Source organism: Salmo trutta, chromosome 20 (assembly GCF_901001165.1).
Source record: "Salmo trutta chromosome 20, fSalTru1.1, whole genome shotgun sequence".
NCBI classification, from domain to species: domain Eukaryota; kingdom Metazoa; phylum Chordata; class Actinopteri; order Salmoniformes; family Salmonidae; genus Salmo; species Salmo trutta.
In genome coordinates this window covers 37,944,926-37,963,973 of record NC_042976.1, presented here as the reverse complement: position 1 = coordinate 37,963,973, position 19,048 = coordinate 37,944,926, and the positions used below count along the sequence as shown (strand labels likewise).

Here is a 19,048-nt window from a genome sequence, read left to right as displayed (position 1 = left end):
TCAGACAGACAGTATAGGGTCCCTCCTCTAGGATAGACACTATAGGGCCCTCCTCCCCTCAGATAGACACTTAGGGTCCTCCTCCCCTCAGATAGACACTATAGGGTCCCTCCTCCCCTCAGGCAGACAATATAGGGTCCCCTCCCCTCAGATAGACACTATAGGGTCCCTCCTCCCCTCAGGCACTATAGGGTCCCTCCTCCCCTCAGACGCTATAGGGTCCCTCCTCCCTTCAGACAGACAGTATAGGGTCCCTCCTCCCCTCAGATAGACACTATAGGGTCCCTCCTCCCCTCAGACACTATAGGGTCCCTCCTCCACTCAGATAGACACTACAGGGGCCCTCCTCCCTTCAGATAGACACTATAGGATCCCTCCTCCCCTCAGACAGACACTATAGGGTCCCTCCTCCACTCAGATAGACACTATAGGGTCCCTCCTCCCCTCAGATAGACACTATAGGGTCCCTCCACCCCTCAGACACTATAGGGTCCCTCCTCCCCTCAGACACTATAGGGTCCCTCCTCCACTCAGATAGACACTACAGGGGCCCTCCTCCCTTCAGATAGACACTATAGGATCCCTCCTCCCCTCAGACAGACACTATAGGGTCCCTCCTCCCCTCAGATAGACAGTATAGGGTCCCTCCTCCCCTCAGACCAACACTATAGGGTCCCTGCTCCCCTCAGATAGACACTATAGGGTCCCTCCTCCCCTCAGATAGACACTATAGGGTCCCTCCTCCCCTTAGACACTATAGGGTCCCTCCTCCCCTCAGACCGACACTATAGGGTCCCTCCTCCCCTCAGATAGACACTATAGGGTCCCTCCTCCACTCAGATAGACACTATAGGGTCCCACCTCCCCTCAGATAGACACTATAGGGTCCCACCTCCCCTCAGATAGACACTATAGGGTCCCTCCTCCCCTCAGATAGACACTATAGGGTCCCTCCTCCACTCAGATAGACACTACAGGGGCCCTCCTCCCTTCAGATAGACACTATAGGATCCCTCCTCCCCTCAGACAGACACTATAGGGTCCCTCCTCCCCTCAGATAGACACTATAGGGTCCCTCCTCCCCTCAGACAGACACTATAGGGTCCTCCTCCCCTCAGATAGACACTATAGGGTCCCTCCTCCCCTTAGACAGACACTATAGGGTCCCTCCTCCCCTCAGACAGACAATATAGGGTCCCTCCTCCCCTCAGACAGACACTATAGGGTCCCTCCTCCCCTCAGATAGACACTATAGGGTCCCTCCTCCCCTCAGACACTATAGGGTCCCTCCTCCCCTCAGACAATATAGGGTCCCTCCTCCCCTCAGATAGACACTATAGGGTCCCTCCTCCCCTCAGACCGACACTATAGGGTCCCTCCTCCCCTCAGATAGACACTATAGGGTCCCTCCTCCACTCAGATAGACACTACAGGGTCCCTCCCCCCCTCAGATAGACACTATAGGGTCCCTCCTCCCCTCAGACAGACACTATATGGTCCCTCCTCCCCTCAGATAGACACTATAGGGTCCCTCCTCCCCTCAGATAGACACTATAGGGTCCCTCCTCCCCTCAGATAGACACTATAGGGTCCCTCCTCCACTCAGATAGACACTATAGGGTCCCTCCTCCCCTCAGATAGACACTATAGGGTCCCTCCTCCACTCAGATAGACACTATAGGGTCCCTCCTCCCCTCAGATAGACACTATAGTTTCTCTCCTCCACTCAGACACTATAGGGTCCCTCCTCCCCTCAGACAGACACTATAGGGTCCCTCCTCCCCTCAGACAGACACTATAGGGTCCCTCCTCCCCTCAGACAGACACTATAGGGTCCCTCCTCCCCTCAGATAGACACTATAGGGTCCCTCCTCCCCTCAGACAGACAATATAGGGTCCCTCCTCCCCTCAGATAGACACTATAAGGTCCCTCCTCCCCTCAGATAGACACTATAGGGTCCCTCCTCCGCTCAGACACTATAGGGTCCCTCCTCCCTTCAGATAGACACTATAGGGTCCTCCTCCCCTTAGACAGACACTATAGGGTCCCTCCTCCCCTTAGACAGACAATATAGGGTCCCTCCTCCCCTCAGACAGACACTATAGGGTCCCTCCTACCCTCAGATAGACACTATAGGGTTCCCTCCTCCCCTCAGACACTATAGGGTCCCTCCTCCCCTCAGACACTATAGGGTCCCTCCACCCCTCAGACAGACACTATAGGGTCCCTCCACCACTCAGACAGACACTATAGGGTCCCTCCTCCCCTCAGACCGACACTATAGGGTCCCTCCTCCCCTCAGATAGACACTATAGGGTCCCTCCTCCACTCAGATAGACACTATAGGGTCCATCCTCCCCTCAGATAGACACTATAGGGTCCCTCCTCACCTCAGATAGACACTATAGGGTCCCTCCTCCCCTCAGATAGACACTATAGTTTCTCTCCTCCACTCAGATAGACACTATAGGGTCCCTCCTCCCCTCAGACAGACACTATAGGGTCCCTCCTCCCCTCAGAGAGACAATATAGGGTCCCTCCTCCCCTCAGATACACACTATAGGGTCCCTCCTCCCCTCAGACAGACTCTATAGGGTCCCTCCTCCCCTCAGATTGACACTATAGGGTCCCTCCTCCCCTCAGATAGACACTATAGGGTCCCTCCTTCCCTCAGACACTGTAGGGTCCCTCCTCCCCTCAGATAGACACTATAGGGTCCCTCCTCCCCTCAGACACTATAGGGTCCCTCCTCCCCTCAGATAGACACCATAGGGTCCCTCCTCCCCTCAGATAGACACTATAGGGTCCCTCCTCCCCTCAGATAGACACTATAGGGTCCCTCCTCACCTCAGATAGGACACTATAGGGTCCCTCCTCCTCTCAGATAGACACTATAGGGTCCCTCCTCCTCTCAGATAGACACTATAGGGTCCCTCCTCCCCTCAGAGAGACAGTATAGGGTCCATCCTCCCCTCAGAGAGACAGTATAGGGTCCATCCTCCCCTCAGACAGACACTATGGGGTCCCTCCTCCCCTCAGACACTATAGGGTCCCTCCTCCCCTCAGATAGACACTATAGGGTCCCTCCTCCCCTTAGACACTATAGGGTCCCTCCTCCCCTCAGATAGACACTATAGGGTCCCTCCTCCCCTCAGATAGACACTATAGGGTCCCTCCTCCACTCAGATAGACACTATAGGGTCCCTCCTCCCCTCAGATAGACACTATAGTTTCTCTCCTCACTCAGACACTTCGGGTCCCTCCTCCCCTCAGACAGACACTATAGGGTCCCTCCTCCCCTCAGACAGACACTATAGGGTCCCTCCTCCCCTCAGACAGACACTATAGGGTCCCTCCTCCCCTCAGATAGACACTATAGGGTCCCTCCTCCCCTCAGACAGACAATATAGGGTCCCTCCTCCCCTCAGATAGACACTATAAGGTCCCTCCTCCCCTCAGATAGACACTATAGGGTCCCTCCTCCGCTCAGACACTATAGGGTCCCTCCTCCCTTCAGATAGACACTATAGGGTCCTCCTCCCCTTAGACAGACACTATAGGGTCCCTCCTCCCCTTAGACAGACAATATAGGGTCCCTCCTCCCCTCAGACAGACACTATAGGGTCCCTCCTCCCCTCAGATAGACACTATAGGGTCCCTCCTCCCCTCAGACACTATAGGGTCCCTCCTCCCCTCAGACACTATAGGGTCCCTCCACCCCTCAGACAGACACTATAGGGTCCCTCCACCACTCAGACAGACACTATAGGGTCCCTCCTCCCCTCAGACCGACACTATAGGGTCCCTCCTCCCCTCAGATAGACACTATAGGGTCCCTCCTCCACTCAGATAGACACTATAGGGTCCCTCCTCCCCTCAGATAGACACTATAGGGTCCCTCCTCACCTCAGATAGACACTATAGGGTCCCTCCTCCCCTCAGATAGACACTATAGTTTCTCTCCTCCACTCAGATAGACACTATAGGGTCCCTCCTCCCCTCAGACAGACACTATAGGGTCCCTCCTCCCCTCAGAGAGACAATATAGGGTCCCTCCTCCCCTCAGATACACACTATAGGGTCCCTCCTCCCCTCAGACAGACTCTATAGGGTCCCTCCTCCCCTCAGATTGACACTATAGGGTCCCTCCTCCCCTCAGATAGACACTATAGGGTCCCTCCTTCCCTCAGACACTGTAGGGTCCCTCCTCCCCTCAGATAGACACTATAGGGTCCCTCCTCCCCTCAGACACTATAGGGTCCCTCCTCCCCTCAGATAGACACCATAGGGTCCCTCCTCCCCTCAGATAGACACTATAGGGTCCCTCCTCCCCTCAGATAGACACTATAGGGTCCCTCCTCACCTCAGATAGACACTATAGGGTCCCTCCTCCTCTCAGATAGACACTATAGGGTCCCTCCTCCTCTCAGATAGACACTATAGGGTCCCTCCTCCCCTCAGAGAGACAGTATAGGGTCCATCCTCCCCTCAGAGAGACAGTATAGGGTCCATCCTCCCCTCAGACAGACACTATGGGGTCCCTCCTCCCCTCAGACACTATAGGGTCCCTCCTCCCCTCAGATAGACACTATAGGGTCCCTCCTCCCCTTAGACACTATAGGGTCCCTCCTCCCTTCAGATAGACACTATAAGGTCCCTCCTCCCCTCAGATAGACACTATAGGGTCCCTCCTCCCCTCAGATAGACACTATAGGGTCCCTCCTCCCCTCAGACAGACACTATAGGGTCCCTCCTCCCCTCAGATAGACACTATAGGGTCCCTCCTCCACTCAGATAGACACTATAGGGTCCCTCCTCCCCTCAGATAGACACTATAGGGTCCCTCCTCCACTCAGATAGACACTATAGGGTCCCTCCTCCCCTCAGATAGACACTTTAGGGTCCCTCCGCCCCTCAGATAGACACTATATGGTCCCTCCTCCCCTCAGATATACACTATAGTTTCTCTCCTCCACTCAGATAGACACTATAGGGTCCCTCCTCCCCTCAGACAGACACTATAGGGTCCCTCCTCCCCTCAGAGAGACAATATAGGGTCCCTCCTCCCCTCAGATAGACACTATAGGGTCCCTCCTCCCCTCAGATAGACACTATAGGGTCCCTCCTTCCCTCAGACACTGTAGGGTCCCTCCTCCCCTCAGATAGACACTATAGGGTCCCTCCTCCCCTCAGACACTACAGGGTCCCTCCTCCCCTCAGACACTGTAGGGTCCCTCCTCCCCTCAGATAGACACTATAGGGTCCCTCCTCCCCTCAGACACTATAGGGTCCCTCCTCCCCTCAGATAGACACTATAGGGTCCCTCCTCCCCTCAGATAGACACTATAGGTTCCCTCCTCCCCTCAGATAGACACTATAGGGTCCCTCCTCCCCTCAGACAGACACTATAGGGTCCCTCCTCCCCTCAGACAGACACTATAGGGTCCCTCCTCCCTCAGATAGACACTATAGGGTCCCTCCTCCCCTCAGACAGACAATATAGGGTCCCTCCTCCCCTCAGACAGACACTATAGGGTCCCTCCTCCCATCAGACACTATAGGGTCCCTCCTCCCTTCAGATAGACACTATAGGGTCCCTCCTCCCCTTAGACAGACACTATAGGGTCCCTCCTCCCCTCAGATAGACACTATAGGGTCCCTCCTCCCCTCAGACAGACACTATATGGTCCCTCCTCCCCTCAGATAGACACTATAGGGTCCCTCCTCCACTCAGATAGACACTATAGGGTCCCTCCTCCCTCAGATAGACACTATAGGGTCCCTCCTCCCCTCAGATAGACACTATAGGGTCCCTCCTCCCCTCAGACAGACACTATAGGGTCCCTCCTCCCCTCAGACAGACACTATAGGGTCCCTCCTCCCCTCAGACAGACACTATAGGGTCCCTCCTCCCCTCAGATAGACACTATAGGGTCCCTCCTCCCCTCAGACAGACAATATAGGGTCCCTCCTCCCCTCAGATAGACACTATAAGGTCCCTCCTCCCCTCAGATAGACACTATAGGGTCCCTCCTCCGCTCAGACACTATAGGGTCCCTCCTCCCTTCAGATAGACACTATAGGGTCCTCCTCCCCTTAGACAGACACTATAGGGTCCCTCCTCCCCTTAGACAGACACTATAGGGTCCCTCCTCCCCTTAGACAGACACTATAGGGTCCCTCCTCCCCTCAGACACTATAGGGTCCCTCCTCCCCTCAGACACTATAGGGTCCCTCCACCCCTCAGATAGACACTATAGGGTCCCTCCTCCCCTCAGACCGACACTATAGGGTCCCTCCTCCCCTCAGATAGACACTATAGGGTCCCTCCTCCACTCAGATAGACACTATAGGGTCCCTCCTCCCCTCAGATAGACACTATAGGGTCCCTCCTCACCTCAGATAGACACTATAGGGTCCCTCCTCCCCTCAGGAAGACACTATAGTTTCTCTCCTCCACTCAGATAGACACTATAGGGTCCCTCCTCCCCTCAGACAGACACTATAGGGTCCCTCCTCCCCTCAGAGAGACAATATAGGGTCCCTCCTCCCCTCAGATACACACTATAGGGTCCCTCCTCCCCTCAGACAGACTCTATAGGGTCCCTCCTCCCCTCAGATTGACACTATAGGGTCCCTCCTCCCCTCAGATAGACACTATAGGGTCCCTCCTTCCCTCAGACACTGTAGGGTCCCTCCTCCCCTCAGATAGACACTATAGGGTCCCTCTCCCCTCAGACACTATAGGGTCCCTCCTCCCCTCAGATAGACACCATAGGGTCCCTCCTCCCCTCAGATAGACACTATAGGGTCCCTCCTCCCCTCAGATAGACACTATAGGGTCCCTCCTCCCCTCAGATAGACACTATAGGGTCCCTCCTCCCTCAGATAGACACTATAGGGTCCCTCCTCCTCTCAGATAGACACTATAGGGTCCCTCCTCCCCTCAGAGAGACAGTATAGGGTCCATCCTCCCCTCAGACAGACACTATAGGGTCCCTCCTCCCCTCAGATAGACACTATGGGGTCCCTCCTCCCCTCAGACACTATAGGGTCCCTCCTCCCCTCAGATAGACACTATAGGGTCCCTCCTCCCCTTAGACACTATAGGGTCCCTCCTCCCTTCAGATAGACACTATAAGGTCCCTCCTCCCCTCAGATAGACACTATAGGGTCCCTCCTCCCCTCAGATAGACACTATAGGGTCCCTCCTCCCCTCAGACAGACACTATATGGTCCCTCCTCCCCTCAGATAGACACTATAGGGTCCCTCCTCCACTCAGATAGACACTATAGGGTCCCTCCTCCCCTCAGATAGACACTATAGGGTCCCTCCTCCACTCAGATAGACACTATAGGGTCCCTCCTCCCCTCAGATAGACACTTTAGGGTCCCTCCGCCCCTCAGATAGACACTATAGGGTCCCTCCTCCCCTCAGATAGACACTATAGTTTCTCTCCTCCACTCAGATAGACACTATAGGGTCCCTCCTCCCCTCAGACAGACACTATAGGGTCCCTCCTCCCCTCAGAGAGACAATATAGGGTCCCTCCTCCCCTCAGATAGACACTATAGGGTCCCTCCTCCCCTCAGATAGACACTATAGGGTCCCTCCTTCCCTCAGACACTATAGGGTCCCTCCTCCCCTCAGATAGACACCATAGGGTCCCTCCTCCCCTCAGATAGACACTATAGGGTCCCTCCTCCCCTCAGATAGACACTATAGGGTCCCTCCTCCCCTCAGATAGACACTATAGGGTCCCTCCTCCTCTCAGATAGACACTATAGGGTCCCTCCTCCCCTCAGAGAGACAGTATAGGGTCCATCCTCCCCTCAGACAGACACTATAGGGTCCCTCCTCCCCTCAGATAGACACTATAGGGTCCCTCCTCCCCTCAGATAGACACCATAGGGTCCCTCCTCCCCTCAGATAGACACTATAGGGTCCCTCCTCCCCTCAGACACTATAGGGTCCCTCCTCCCCTCAGATAGACACCATAGGGTCCCTCCTCCCCTCAGATAGACACTATAGGGTCCCTCCTCCCCTCAGATAGACACTATAGGGTCCCTCCTCCCCTCAGATAGACACTATAGGGTCCCTCCTCCTCTCAGATAGACACTATAGGGTCCCTCCTCCACTCAGATAGACACTATAGGGTCCCTCCTCCCCTCAGATAGACACTATAGGGTCCCTCCTCCACTCAGATAGACACTATAGGGTCCCTCCTCCCCTCAGATAGACACTATAGGGTCCCTCCTCCCCTCAGATAGACACTATAGGGTCCCTCCTCCCCTCAGATAGACACTATAGTTTCTCTCCTCCACTCAGATAGACACTATAGGGTCCCTCCTCCCCTCAGACAGACACTATAGGGTCCCTCCTCCCCTCAGAGAGACAATATAGGGTCCCTCCTCCCCTCAGATACACACTATAGGGTCCCTCCTCCCCTCAGATACACACTATAGGGTCCCTCCTCCCCTCAGATAGACACTATAAGGTCCCTCCTCCCCTCAGATAGACACTATAGGGTCCCTCCTCCCCTCAGATAGACACTATAGGGTCCCTCCTCCCCTCAGATAGACACTATAGGGTCCCTCCTCCCCTCAGACACTGTAGGGTCCCTCCTCCCCTCAGATAGACACTATAGGGTCCCTCCACCCCTCAGAAATACACTATAGGGTCCCTCCTCCCCTCAGGCAGACAATATAGGGTCCCTCCTCCCCTCAGATAGACACTATAGGCTCCCTCCTCCCCTCAGGCACTATAGGGTCCCTCCTCCCCTCAGACACTATAGGGTCCCTCCTCCCCTCAGACAGACAGTATAGGGTCCCTCCTCCCCTCAGATAGACACTATAGGGTCCCTCCTCCGCTCAGACACTATAGGGTCCCTCCTCCCCTCAGATAGACACTATAGGGTCCCTCCTCCCTTCAGATAGACACTATAGGGTCCCTCCTCCCCTCAGACACTATAGGGTCCCTCCTCCCCTCAGACACTGTAGGGTCCCTCCTCCCCTCAGATAGACACTATAGGGTCCCTCCTCCCCTCAGATAGACACTATAGGGTCCCTCCTCCCCTCAGATAGACACTATAGGTTCCCTCCTCCCCTCAGATAGACACTATAGGGTCCCTCCTCCCCTCAGACAGACACTATAGGGTCCCTCCTCCCCTCAGACAGACACTATAGGGTCCCTCCTCCCCTCAGATAGACACTATAGGGTCCCTCCTCCCCTCAGACAGACAATATAGGGTCCCTCCTCCCCTCAGACAGACACTATAGGGTCCCTCCTCCCATCAGACAGACACTATAGGGTCCCTCCTCCCTTCAGATAGACACTATAGGGTCCCTCCTCCCCTTAGACAGACACTATAGGGTCCCTCCTCCCCTTAGACAGACAATATAGGGTCCCTCCTCCCCTCAGACAGACACTATAGGGTCCCTCCTCCCCTCAGATAGACACTATAGGTTCCCTCCTCCCCGCAGATAGACAATATAGGGTCCCTCCTCCCCTCAGATAGACACTATAGGGTCCCTCCTCCCCTCAGACAGAAACTATAGGGTCCCTCCTCCCCTCATACAGACACTATAGGGTCCCTCCTCCCCTCAGATAGACAATATAGGGTCCCTCCTCCCCTCAGATAGACACTATAGGGTCCCTCCTCCCCTCATACAGACACTATAGGGTCCCTCCTCCCCTCATACAGACACTATAGGGTCCCTCCTCCCCTCAGATAGACACTATAGGGTCCCTCCTCCCCTCAGACACTATAGGGTCCCTCCTCCCCTCAGACACTATAGGGTCCCTCCTCCCCTCAGATAGACACTATAGGGTCCCTCCTCCCCTCAGATAGACACTATAGGGTCCCTCCTCCCCTCAGACAATATAGGGTCCCTCCTCCCCTCAGATAGACACTATAGGGTCCCTCCTCCCCTCAGACAGACACTATAGAGTCCCTCCTCCACTCAGATAGACACTATAGGGTCCCTCCTCCCCTCAGACAGACAGTATAGGGTCCCTCCTCCCCTCAGACAGACAGTATAGGGTCCCTCCTCCCCTCAGACAGACACTATAGGGTCCCTCCTCACCTCAGATAGACACTATAGGGTCCCTCCTCCCCTCAGATAGACACTATAGGGTCCCTCCTCCCCTCAGACAGACACTATAGGGTCCCTCCTCCCCTAAGATAGACACTATAGGGTCCCTCCTCCCCTCAGATAGACACTATAGGGTCCCTCCACCCCTCAGATAGACACTATAGGGTCCCTCCTCCCCTCATATAGACACTATAGGGTCCCTCCACCCCTCAGATAGACACTATAGGGTCCCTCCTCCCCTCAGGCAGACAATATAGGGTCCCTCCTCCCCTCAGATAGACACTATAGGGTCCCTCCTCCCCTCAGGCACTATAGGGTCCCTCCTCCCCTCAGACACTATAGGGTCCCTCCTCCCCTCAGACAGACACTATAGGGTCCCTCCTCCCCTCAGATAGACACTATTGGGTCCCTCCTCCCCTCAGATAGACACTATAGGGTCCCTCCTCCCCTCAGATAGACACTATAGGGTCCCTCCTCCCTTCAGATAGACACTATAGGGTCCCTCCTCCCCTCAGACAGACACTATAGGGTCCCTCCTACCCTCAGATAGACAGTATAGGGTCCCTCCTCCCCTCAGACAGACACTATAGGGTCCCTCCTCCCCTCAGATAGACACTATAGGGTCCCTCCTCCCCTCAGATAGACACTATAGGGTCCCTCCTCCCCTCAGACAGATACTATAGGGTCCCTCCTCCCCTCAGATAGACACTATAGGGTCCCTCCTCCCCTCAGATAGACACTATAGGGTCCCTCCACCCCTCAGACACTATAGGGTCCCTCCTCCCCTCAGATAGACACCATAGGGTCCCTCCTCCCCTCAGATAGACACTATAGGGTCCCTCCTCCCCTCAGATAGACACTATAGGGTCCCTCCTCCCCTCAGATAGAATCTATAGGGTCCCTCCTCCCTTCAGATAGACACTATAGGGTCCCTCCTCCCTTCAGATAGACACTATAGGGTCCCTCCTCCCCTCAGACACTATAGGGTCCCTCCTCCCCTCAGATAGACACTATAGGGTCCCTCCTCCCCTTAGACACTATAGGGTCCCTCCTCCCTTCAGATAGACACTATAAGGTCCCTCCTCCCCTCAGATAGACACTATAGGGTCCCTCCTCCCCTCAGATAGACACTATAGGGTCCCTCCTCCCCTCAGATAGACACTATAGGGTCCCTCCTCCCCTCAGATAGACACTATAGGGTCCCTCCTCCCCTCAGATAGACACTATAGTTTCCCTCCTCCACTCAGATAGACACTATAGGGTCCCTCCTCCCCTCAGACAGACACTATAGGGTCCCTCCTCCCCTCAGAGAGACAATATAGGGTCCCTCCTCCCCTCAGATACACAATATAGGGTCCCTCCTCCCCTCAGACAGACTCTATAGGGTCCCTCCTCCCCTCAGATAGACACTATAGGGTCCCTCCTCCCCTCAGATAGACACTATAGGGTCCCTCCTCCCCTCAGATAGACACTATAGGGTCCCTCCTCCCCTCAGACACTATAGGGTCCCTCCTCCCCTCAGATAGACACTATAGGGTCCCTCCTCCCCTCAGATAGACACTATAGGGTCCCTCCTCCCCTCAGATAGACACTATAGGGTCCCTCCTCCCCTCAGACAGACACTATAGGGTCCCTCCTCCCCTCAGACAGACACTATAGGGTCCCTCCTCCCCTCAGACAGACACTATAGGGTCCCTCCTCCCCTCAGACAGACACTATAGGGTCCCTCCTCCCCTCAGACAGACACTATAGGGTCCCTCCTCCCCTCAGACAGACAATATAGGGTCCCTCCCCCCCTCAGATAGACACTATAGGGTCCCTCCTCCCCTCAGATAGACACTATAGGGTCCCTCCTCCCCTCAGATAGACACTATAGGGTCCCTCCTCCCTTCAGATAGACACTATGGGGTCCCTCCTCCCCTTAGACAGACACTATAGGGTCCCTCCTCCCCTCAGATAGACACTATAGGGTCCCTCCTCCCCTCAGATAGACACTATAGGGTCCCTCCTCCCCTCAGATAGACACTATAGGGTCCCTCCTCCCCTCAGATAGACACTATAGGGTCCCTCCTCCCCTCAGATAGACACTATAGGGTCCCTCCTCCCCTCAGATAGACACTATACGGTCCCTCCTCCCCTCAGACAGACACTATAGGGTCCCTCCTCCCCTCAGACAGACACTATAGGGTCCCTCCTCCCATCAGACAGACACTATAGGGTCCCTCCTCCCATCAGACAGACACTATAGGGTCCCTCCTCCCCTCAGACACTATAGGGTCCCTCCTCCCCTCAGACACTATAGGGTCCCTCCTCCCTTCAGATAGACACTATAGGGTCCCTCCTCCCCTCAGACAGACACTATAGGGTCCCTCCTCCCCTCAGACAGACAGTATAGGGTCCCTCCTCCCCTCAGATAGACACTATAGGGTCCCTCCTCCCCTCAGATAGACACTATAGGGTCCCTCCTCCCCTCAGGCAGACAATATAGGGTCCCTCCTCCCCTCAGATAGACACTATAGGGTCCCTCCTCCCCTCAGGCACTATAGGGTCCCGCCTCCCCTCAGACAGACACTATAGGGTCCTTCCTCCCCTCAGATAGATAATATAGGTTCCCTCCTCTCCTCAGACAGACACTATAGGGTCCCTCCTCCCCTCAGATAGACACTATAGGGTCCCTCCTCCCCTCAGATAGACACTATAGTGTCCCTCCTCCCCTCAGATAGACACTATTGTGTCCCTCCTCCCCTCAGATAGACACTATAGGGTCCCTCCTCCCCTCAGATAGACACTATAGGGTCCCTCCTCCCCTCAGACACTATAGGGTACCTCCTCCCTTCAGACAGACACTATAGGGTCCCTCCTCCCCTCAGATAGACACTATAGGGTCCCTCCTCCCCTCATACAGACACTATAGGGTCCCTCCTCCCCTCAGATAGACACTATAGGGTCCCTCCTCCCCTCAGACAGACACTATAGGGTCCCTCCTCCCCTCAGATAGACACTATAGTGTCCCTCCTCCCCTCAGATAGACACTTTTGTGTCCCTCCTCCCCTCAGATAGAAACTATAGGGTCCCTCCTCCCCTCAGACACTATAGGGTACCTCCTCCCTTCAGACAGACACTATAGGGTCCCTCCTCCCCTCAGATAGACACTATAGGGTCCCTCCTCCCCTCATACAGACACTATAGGGTCCCTCCTCCCCTCAGATAGACACTATAGGGTCCCTCCTCCCCTCAGATAGACACAATAGGCTACCTCCTCCCCTCAGATAGACACTATAGGGTCCCTCCTCCCCTCAGACACTATAGGGTCCCTCCTCCCCTCAGATAGACACTATAGGGTCCCTCCTCCACTCAGATAGACACTATAGGGTCCCTTCTCCCCTCAGATAGACACTATAGGGTCCCTCCTCCCCTCAGATAGACACTATAGGGTCCCTCCTCCCCTCAGGCAGACAATATAGGGTCCCTCCTCCCCTCAGATAGACACTATAGGGTCCCTCCTCCCCTCAGATAGACACTATAGGGTCCCTCCTCCCCTCAGATAGACACTATAGGTTCCCTCCTCCCCTCAGACACTATAGGGCCCCTCCTCCCCTCAGATAGACAATATAGGGTCCCTCCTCCCCTCAGATAGACACTATAGGGTCCCTCCGTGTAAACTCATCAAGTATAAGCACTCCTTCATTCCCATGTCCATGAAATAACTGAACAGCAGTAAGTAAAGCTGAGCTGTGTTAGTTACTCAACTAGCAGAATAAGGGAATATACTATGTATTATGTTTGTGGTTATATGATAAGTGTACAATGTGTATGATAAAGGTAACATGCAATGTATGTATTATGTTGAGTGTGTAATGCATTGTACAGTGTCTATTTTATATACAGCAGTACTGTGTGTCTAAGATGGTTTTCCTCTTGGGGAGATTAAAGTTCATCCTATCCTATCCTAAATTGGTTTCTACAGTTGGCATCACATTTATTTCATTGTTATCGTATTGGATTGAACCTTTGGTTAATGCTAAAGGTTAATCACTAAATACTTTTGACAGGAAACATTACATGATTGTCCTAGAAACCTGGGGTCCTCTCATCTTGTTACGGCAAATGAGTAAAATGATTGCGGTAGTTTTGATGGTACTTCATGGTGCTGTACCGTCATCGCTGCCCTTGTGGCGAACCTTGGTGTCCACGTCATTTCTGAGAACGGAAACCAAGTTTGACAAGCTTGTCATTGTTTCTGTTCCACAGCTTAGGAGATGTACGGGTCGGGCCCGACATCCTTTCCTAAATCCCTTGACGAGGCGAAAAGCCCTTTAACCAACAGTTGGTTAGCGAACAGGATGGCAACATGAAGGTGTTAGGTGGTCTTTTATTAGGGGGCGTGTTGGACTATTCCCCACAGCATCACGTCCGCTCCAAGGGGTTCAACCCTTTGCTCTGTGCCTGACTAAATGATTGGTGGTACTCTATATGAACACCCCCCCCCCCCCCCCAAAAAAAAAGGCTTGGGTTGGGATGTGCCTCATTCGCCGCCATCCTCATGCCTCCGCCATTATATCTCGCTCCTGACAATGTGAGAAATGATGAGAGAGAGAGAGAGAGAGAGAGAGCGATTATCTTTCATCTATATTCACAGGAGATTTCCTCTAGTCGCAATGCCAAAGCCCTTTTCATCCCCAAGCTAACAAAGGCCTGACTAGATCACTGATTCCCCATTCAGGGTCTACCCGATAACAACCATATGAAGAATAGACGTCATCACCAGAAACTCTGAGGGCGACAAGAGGAACACTGATTACTCTGATCATTCCTGTGACATCTCTGCTGATTATACATCATTGATCTGATCCTCCACTTCGGTTGACTTATTCCAGTCATCATCTTTGAAAAACAATGGCTGTATTCCCTAATCCCCTATGAAAACATACATTATTTGTGGAAACAGAACATATTAAGCTTAATATACAACTTGGGAATAGAATGCTGCAATTTATATTTCTTGAAACGATACCATTTGACTTTGCAATGGCCCAAAACCCCCAAAAGTTCTCAGACCATTAAAATGCACATGACTCATACACCACTGTAGCTCTACAAACTTATGATAAGCAAGCAGCTTTCCAACCCCTGAAATTCGAGTCACAGCCAAGTTTGTGAGTTGTGACTTCAAAAGCCCCCGATACAGTAACTTCTCTAGAATTTGGCAGTGCACCCTGAACCCGACCATCATGACAGTATTTTGGCATGGACTGACTACACAGAGGCTGTTATCAACAAGTCATTAACGTGTAACAAATTAGCTTTTCAAATTGGGAGCAGGTTAACGAATGTGCCGAGGACGCTAGAGCTGGTGCTAATAAATCAAGCTAGTGATTGTAAACACGCGGTGCTCTCCATCGCACGCGCACGCGACTCCTTATGAATTACCTGCCAGTGGTTGCTCAGGCCGGCTGGCACAGCTAAAGTGCTAACGGCTAACCTTTGCGCTGGGTGACATTTTTATTTGAATGTCTCAGGGAAGTATAGGGAGAGGGAGAAAGAGCAGGAGAATATTTGGCCTCATAACTTTGAGGGAGAGGGAAAGGTAGACAGAGGGACAGAGAGGGAGGGTAGAAAGGGCAGAGAGAGAGAGAGAGAGAGAGAGAGAGTTTGGCCTCATAACCTTTCTGCTAGTGAAGCTGTTGTGATTAAGACAGACATTTGCAGTGTTGGGTTGGAAATGCAGGTAATTTCCATGTAAAAGGATCCACGAGTACCAACATGTGAATTTCATAGCAGCATGTCAAACTGGGTGTCAAATGAAAGTTAAGAGTCTATTTTTTTTTTAAAGGCATATATACATTTTTCAACAATTTTTTTATCCTAAAAATTAGGAATATGCCAAGGCTTTGATTTTTTGTCAAACGGAAAAATGGTCTTAGAAAACATCTGCCAGACAAAGTCTCAAAAGGTATTAGAAATACATCAAAACATATAAATATTGAAGTAGAGAGCCATGTCAGCTAATATCAACACTTATATTTAGATTAAGAAAACATTTTCTGCGTTCTATAAGTTTAAGAAACATTGGCTTGTGCTTTGAAATTCTCTTACCAAAAACCCTTTGAGATATTTTCTAGTTTCTCTCCCTCATGAGGATGGGGGATAATGCAAGTTCCCAGAAGTAACAAGTAAAGGTAGACCTAGTTATTGTGTTTTACTGATATCAATTTTGTTTATGAATTATTAAGTGATTAAAACAAAAAATTCTGATACCAAATCGGTAACAGAATATCCCCCAAAAACGGAAACAGAATTTCTTGGGAAAAAAATTGGAAATCATAATAGTCACAAACCACAGTTGGGTCACCCGCCGCTGTTCTCCATTCCACTGGCATACTGTTGTTATGTTCAGCTTATAACTTCTTTCTCTTTCTGCCTTCTGTTGGTCAAAGCAGAAGTGTTTAAAGTCTGGACATCCTTTCACTCACTCCCTCTCTTTCTCTCTCTCTTTCTCTAATTAATGTCACCTATCCGGCCTCTTACTCATACCTACCCATGAGACCCTCTCCCTCCATTTACTGTAACCAGAGGTTGAAAAGTAGTTCAAATTTGGTCTGCCCTTGATTTCAATATCCACAGACGTCGTTTTTAGGTCCGGTTCGGACCAGCCGTGATTTCAAAGTCCACAGACGTCTGGACTAGCCTTCATTTGTCCAAAACATAGACGTCTATGATTGGTTCAGATTTGGTCTTGTCCAGACCAAATCTGAACCAATCATAGACGTCTATGTTTCACACGGATTGACAGTGCAGTACATTAGAGCACAGAAGAGTACAGTAGAATACAGTACAGTTAAGAAAAGTAGAGTGTAGTTCAGTACATTAAAGAAAAGGTAAGTGTAGTTCAGTACAGTACAATCCTGTGCTGTACTGTACAGTAGAATAGAGTGGAGTAGAGTTCAGTAGAGTACACAGAAAAGCACACTAGATTTGAGTACACTATATGTACTGTACTGTACTGAACTTTACTGTTCTGAACTATACTCTACTGTTCTGTGCTGTACTCTATTGAGGTCTACTGTGTATCTGCGCAGTTCTTCCATGAAATGTGTTTTTGTCAAATGTTCAGTGAAAATTGTTAAAAGCAGTCCTTGTGCATAGAGTTGTATGGTGGGTGAAACTTCAATGGTTTTTGTTTGGCATCCGTTTTAAGTGAAAAGAGTCTCAGAGTAATTCTTTTAGCGTGGAATTGCTCACCACTTCATGACCTGTCTGGATTGGAAATGAGAAACAAATGTTGACAACGCTAACCCAGTGACACACACTCACACACACACAGTCGGCCATGTAAAGCGGTGATAAATTGGTTTATTTATCGCTCCGGCCTCTTTCGCCAATTAAACGGCTAATGTTTATTGAAACGGATGTGACCGCTTCAATTACCACTCCCGTCAGACAGACCTCATTACTCACCTATTTTATATACAAACTATTCATTTCCTCAAATGAAAATTCATCGCCATCTGGTGGGACTTAAACCCAGGCCTATCTCCGCGCCCAGCACGGTCTTCCACTTACAACCCTTGCATACATACGTCCCCTCCATGCCCCAGAAAAAGAACGGATCCGCTTTCGGAAGCCAAGGAGGACCCATGAATCATATCCCCTTTCCTCTCTCATCAGCTCCTCTTCCACACACCAAGCCTAGTGATAAGGATGGATCTGTTCCACAGTCTCTCTTTCTCTCTAGGCCTCATCAGTGGCTTTCTATCCGAGTTAATACACGAGCACAGCTCTGTTGACCGACTCCGCTGTGTTCCCTCCGTTACACACTCCCTCTTCTCTTTCTCTCCTCTCTCTCACCATCCCGTTCTCCCAGTTCTGTTCTGTTGTGATGAATGGAGCAGAGGTTGAGGGACAGCGGAAACACTAACAGACATCGCAATTAGGAGCGTACCCAGGCCGCCATTAGTTACATGCCTCTCTCTGCCTGTCAACGTGGAATGCGTTTTGGATGCATTTATCGTGTACATATAACCACCTCTGACCCCTCCACTTGCTCATCTTTAGCTATTGACTTGTGAAAAATGTAGAATGCAAAGAGTCACAGTCATTTAAGTGACAATGAGAATTATTTACAAAACTCTGCAGGTGTTTTTGATGTTTCATATCAATGACAGATGTGTACAGATACAAATGTGTGTGTGTGTGGACTTGTGTTCGTGCATATGTTTTTGTGTGTGTGCGTGTGTGTGTGTGTGTGTGTGTGTGTGTGTGTGTGTGTGTGTGTACACGCATGTGTGAGCTGCAGAGAGTACAGTTTCCCCTATGTATTCGTTGTCGCAGGAACATTAGTCTTTCTGTTGGCCTCCACATTGCAAGCAGTAATTACCAGGCGCTCTCATCCACAGGTCACTGACGGTTGAGTGTGGGAGAAATAGCATTATTTCTCTCTTTGATATATTGCTAAAACACTGTCATTCCTTTTGTTCTAGCTTCTCTTTTAGTGGTTGGACAATAACAAACACAGGGCAATTTCTCTTGAGCTGTGTGTTGTGTGTCTCTCCTGGTTGAAGGACTGGTAGCAGCTGCTGCTGTTGACATCTTCGAACTGAACGACGGTCAGCATAGAACAACATAACTACAAAACCATTTTTCAAATGACTGAATTTTGCCCTAATATTTGGAGCGTTTCTTAACATTGCTATTATTTGCAGGCATGGAGTAAAGAGATGAGAGAACTTGTAAGGACCCATTTTGGAATGCTAAGGGTTAAAAGCCACCGGCACTCTCAATCCTCTCCTCTCTCTCTCCTCTCAGTCTTTCTCTTCACACATTAACCAATTACTAACACCGCGTAATGGAATATTCTTTTTTAATTCACACTCTGGCCATCTCAAGGGTCTGGGTGATAGCATTAGCTCCCCATCAGTAAGGATTTCCATGATTCAGTTACTATTGCATTAT

The 19,048-nt window shown here is 51.4% G+C and overlaps 1 protein-coding gene across 1 annotated transcript in view; it reads left to right on the top strand.

Annotated features, from left to right (window-relative positions):
• LOC115156369 (uncharacterized) overlaps window positions 1-18,014 on the top strand; it is a 29,009-nt gene extending 10,995 nt beyond the window's left edge. The window contains exon 3 of the mRNA XM_029703845.1: window positions 17,961-18,014. Within this exon, the coding sequence (XP_029559705.1) occupies window positions 17,961-18,014 (54 nt within the window). The remainder of the gene's footprint in view (window positions 1-17,960) is intronic.
• Window positions 18,015-19,048: the final 1,034 nt, after the last annotated feature.